The sequence below is a fragment of the Petaurus breviceps genome, unplaced genomic scaffold (genome assembly GCF_028583685.1).
Source record: "Petaurus breviceps papuanus isolate PSGF00001 unplaced genomic scaffold, PetGlider_PUasm1.0 90845, whole genome shotgun sequence".
NCBI lineage: Eukaryota > Metazoa > Chordata > Mammalia > Diprotodontia > Petauridae > Petaurus > Petaurus breviceps.
Window position 1 is genome coordinate 26,055,103 of NW_027187359.1, and position 3,697 is coordinate 26,058,799.

The 3,697-nt window shown below is 48.1% G+C and overlaps 1 protein-coding gene across 1 annotated transcript; it reads right to left on the reverse strand.

Annotated features, from left to right (window-relative positions):
* Window positions 1–206: 206 nt before the first annotated feature.
* KCNF1 (potassium voltage-gated channel modifier subfamily F member 1) lies at window positions 207–3,282 on the reverse strand. Its single transcript, XM_069072252.1, has 2 exons — window positions 2,369–3,282; window positions 207–2,115 (listed from the first exon to the last, which is right to left on the reverse strand). The coding sequence occupies exons 1-2, from the start codon at window positions 2,375–2,377 to the stop codon at window positions 586–588; spliced, it is 1,539 nt and encodes a 512-aa protein (XP_068928353.1). The 5' UTR covers window positions 2,378–3,282; the 3' UTR covers window positions 207–585.
* Between the last annotated feature and the right edge of the window lie 415 nt (window positions 3,283–3,697).

Here is a 3,697-nt window from a genome sequence, read left to right on the forward strand (position 1 = left end):
CAAACCTCCTTAACTTGACATATCCCTACAGTGTGTGCTCACATCTTTAATTAGATCTGGACTAAAAATACTCCCCCACCCCCTGGCTCCACACCTACTGCACACAACTCAGGGATGACAGTCAGCTATGGTATTTGAACCAAGCAATATCTTTTGTGGTGGGTAAAAGTCCAGGGACAGAACCCAAAACACAGGTTTGTGGTATATAGAGTTGGAGGCTTTATTAGACCAGATACAGAACTCAGAGTTGGTCGGATGGCACACCCAAATTATTTCACAGCTATTGCCTAATGTGTAACTAACACACCTCGTTTTCTCATCAGGGATGAGCTGGCTTTCTAATCACCTCTTAGACCTTGATCTTTCATGAACTATTGGCAGGTAATAAAAACAAAGTCTTACCCAAATGGGGCCCAGAAGTAATTAAGATTTGTTTTCAGGTGGAGGAAGAGGGAAAGGAAAGGGAATGGAAGGAAGAGAAAACAGCTTTCAGGCACCCCAATGACAATTCCTGTAACATCCTTGGTAGCAGCTCATCAGTCCTGTGTCCAAATGGGAGGGCCAAAGTCCCCCAAACCCTGCTGTTCACTTGCAGCTCTGAAGCCGGGTCCTATAATGTTTCTCATCAGATAGGAGGGGGATGAAGGTGTCACTGTGGGAAACCTTTAGCCTGCTGCTCCACAAAGGGACCTCCTTTCCTTCCTGCTGTGGTTGGAGATTGTCCAGGTCACTCCGGGAGCCCCCGGCTCTCCCTTCACTGGAGTTGAGCTCCATCAGCTCCAGTTCATGTTTGGCGGCTGTCTCTAGCACCCTCTGCTTATTGTAATACCTGACAAAGTTGTTGATGATGGGGTGAATGGGAAGGGCAATGGCAATGACCCCACAGAGGAAGCTGATGGCAGCATTCAGCTTGCCTAGAGTGGTCTTGGGGTAGATGTCCCCATACCCCACTGTCGTCATGGTGATGATGGCCCACCAGAAGGATTGGGGGATGCTTTTAAAGAGTGTCTCTGGGTGGCTCTGCTCCATAGTGTAGCCAAGGGCAGAAAAGACAAAAATCCCAACAGCCAGATACATCAGGAGCAGCCCAAGCTCCTTGAAGCTCCGTTTCAGAGCATAGGTCAAGGTCTGCAGCCCAGAAGAGTGGCGGGCCAGTTTGAAGATCCTTGCTATCCTCATGATTCGCAAGGCTTGGACTGCCTGTTGCACATTGGTCAACTCCATCATCCGGGCCCCAAAGTGGGTCAGAGTCAGACTGACATAGAAGGGTAGGATGGCCAAGACATCAATGATATTCATGAAGGACAAAGCAAAATGGAGCTTGTTGGGAGACGAGATGAGCCGAAGGATGTACTCGAGTGTGAACCAGCCAATGCAGGCAGTTTCAATACTGTCCAGCGTGGGATGTTCCACATGGTTCCCCTCATCATCTAAAATCTGAAGCTCTGGGATGGTCCCCATGCACATGACCACTGATGAGATCAATATCAAGAGAAATGACAGGATGGCCACTATCCGGGCTGGGCAGGAGGATTCTGGTTTCTCCATGAATTTCCAGATACACTTTTGGCACCTTTTCCAGCGATTTTCTGAGGCGTCCACTCCCAAGTCATCCAGGATCAACTGGACCCTGCGGGCGATTTCTTCCAGCTCTTCTCGTTTCTCGCTCAGGTGACTCTTACAACAATCATCCAGGAACTTGAGGTCCACTTTCCAAAACTCCATTTCATTCTTGAAGCAAATGGGGCATATCCCTTTTTTCATGTGAACCTCCCCAAAGTAATACACCTCGATAACACATTTGAAGGCATCGGGGTCCCGATCAAAGTAAAATTCTCTCTTCCCTGGGTCATAATCATCACACAGAGAGAAAATGGTATCGTAACCCCCAGCCAAACAGTTGATTAATTCAGCCAGCCGGGTTTCTGGATACTGGCTTAGCAGGTCTCCATACAGCACCTGCCTCACTCCTCCGACATTGACCACAATCTCTATGTCTTCAGTGTTTTCTGACCCATTAGTGTCCAGCTCCAACAGGCTGGAATCCCCTGCCCCATTCATCCTGCCGTCTTGGCTGCTCCCCGCTTCTACCCAGCCCTCACCAGGCTGCCGACTCTGTGAAGACAAATGAAAGCACAAGTCAGGGATCACATAGTGAAACTCTGAATGACTCCTGGGGGGTAGCAGCAAGGCTCCGAGCAGGCATTTACAATCTGTCAAAGCTTACAAGGTATGTAACAGGCTGCTGGGGAAAGACTAGGCTGCTGGAGGGAGGGAAGGAGGAAGGAAGGGAGTCAAGGGGAAACTTGAGCCAGGAAAGGTTACTTTTGTTTGATTCAGATGGAGGAAAGCAGCAAAGGGAACTCACCTCCTGCATGGGTGCTCCTGATTTTTGAGGTCCCTATTTTTTTTTTCTTCCTGAAGTGATGTCTCTTCATGGACCCAGAAGCACTGCCAGTTGTCTTTTGCACAGATTAACAGAAAGAGGAGTCATCGACAGGCTTCAATGGGTCAGATGATCCAAACCTTCCTCACTGGGGGCTGTCACCCCCATTGGCCTTGCATACAGCTCCAGAGCTGCTGGCTGGGGCTGCTGCCTCGAGGTCCTCCTGAGTTGACCTGTGGACTCCTAGGGAACAGTAAGTGGAAATGTTCAGAGGGAGAACTTGATCAGAGGGGTTTGTTTTTCCAATGCTGCTTCTAAACAGAATAGGAATTCCAGGCTGACGTCAAGAGCTTTCAAAACTGTACCCTCTTCTGGTGAAATTCAGCAAAGCACAAAACAGCCTCAGCTCACCGCTGGGAGCCAAGTGGGAGCGAGGTTTAGGCGGCGGCGGCGGCGGCGGCGGCGGCGGCTGCTGCTGCTGCTGCTTCCTCTCCCGCAGCTGTGGGCGGAAGGGAACCAGTCCTGAGTCTGGAGGCAGAGGAGCCGAGTTTGAAAGCTAACTCTCCGCCTTACTACTACTGAGTGGCAGCTGGTCACTTCTCTTAGCCACAATTTCCTCCCCTAAGGAGGAGGAGGTGGGACTGCCTGGTGTCTAAGCTCCCTTCTAGCTGTAAATCCCTACAATGCCACCCTTGAATCTCACACCTTCTGTGTCCTTAATGAAGGGTCATACAAAAAGAATGTCCAGCTTTAAAATAATACAGCTGCCGGAACTGGAGGAACAAGGGGCTTAGTGTAAAAATTACGGAACTGGTAAGTAAAACCTTGCTCCAGCTCTGCCATTTACTGGCTATATGATCTTGGCCAATGATTTTTTTTTTCATTGGTGGGGAGGCAATGGGGTTAAGTGACTTGCCCACGGTCACACAGCTACTAAGTATCTGAGGCCAGATTTAAAGCCAGGTCTTCCTTGACAGGGTTGGTGGGTGTTATGGAAATACTTGTTTTATTTCACAAATTAAAAATAAAATTAACTTTTAATTAAAAAAAGAAATATACATTGTTTCAAATAAAACCTCATACACTCAGTTGAAAATGACTATCTCTTTAAACCCAAACCCCTACTACCTTCAGTATCTCAATGTTTCCCATCATTCAAGCTCAACTCAAATTTTATCCACTCCAAGGAAGCCCATGGTTCAACTGCCTGATAATCATTTCCACCAGGATGTCCTACCTAACCTAACTCCTTATGCTTCAGAACATCTACAAATTGCAAGGAACCTTAGAAAGAATATAGGTTCTATTCTA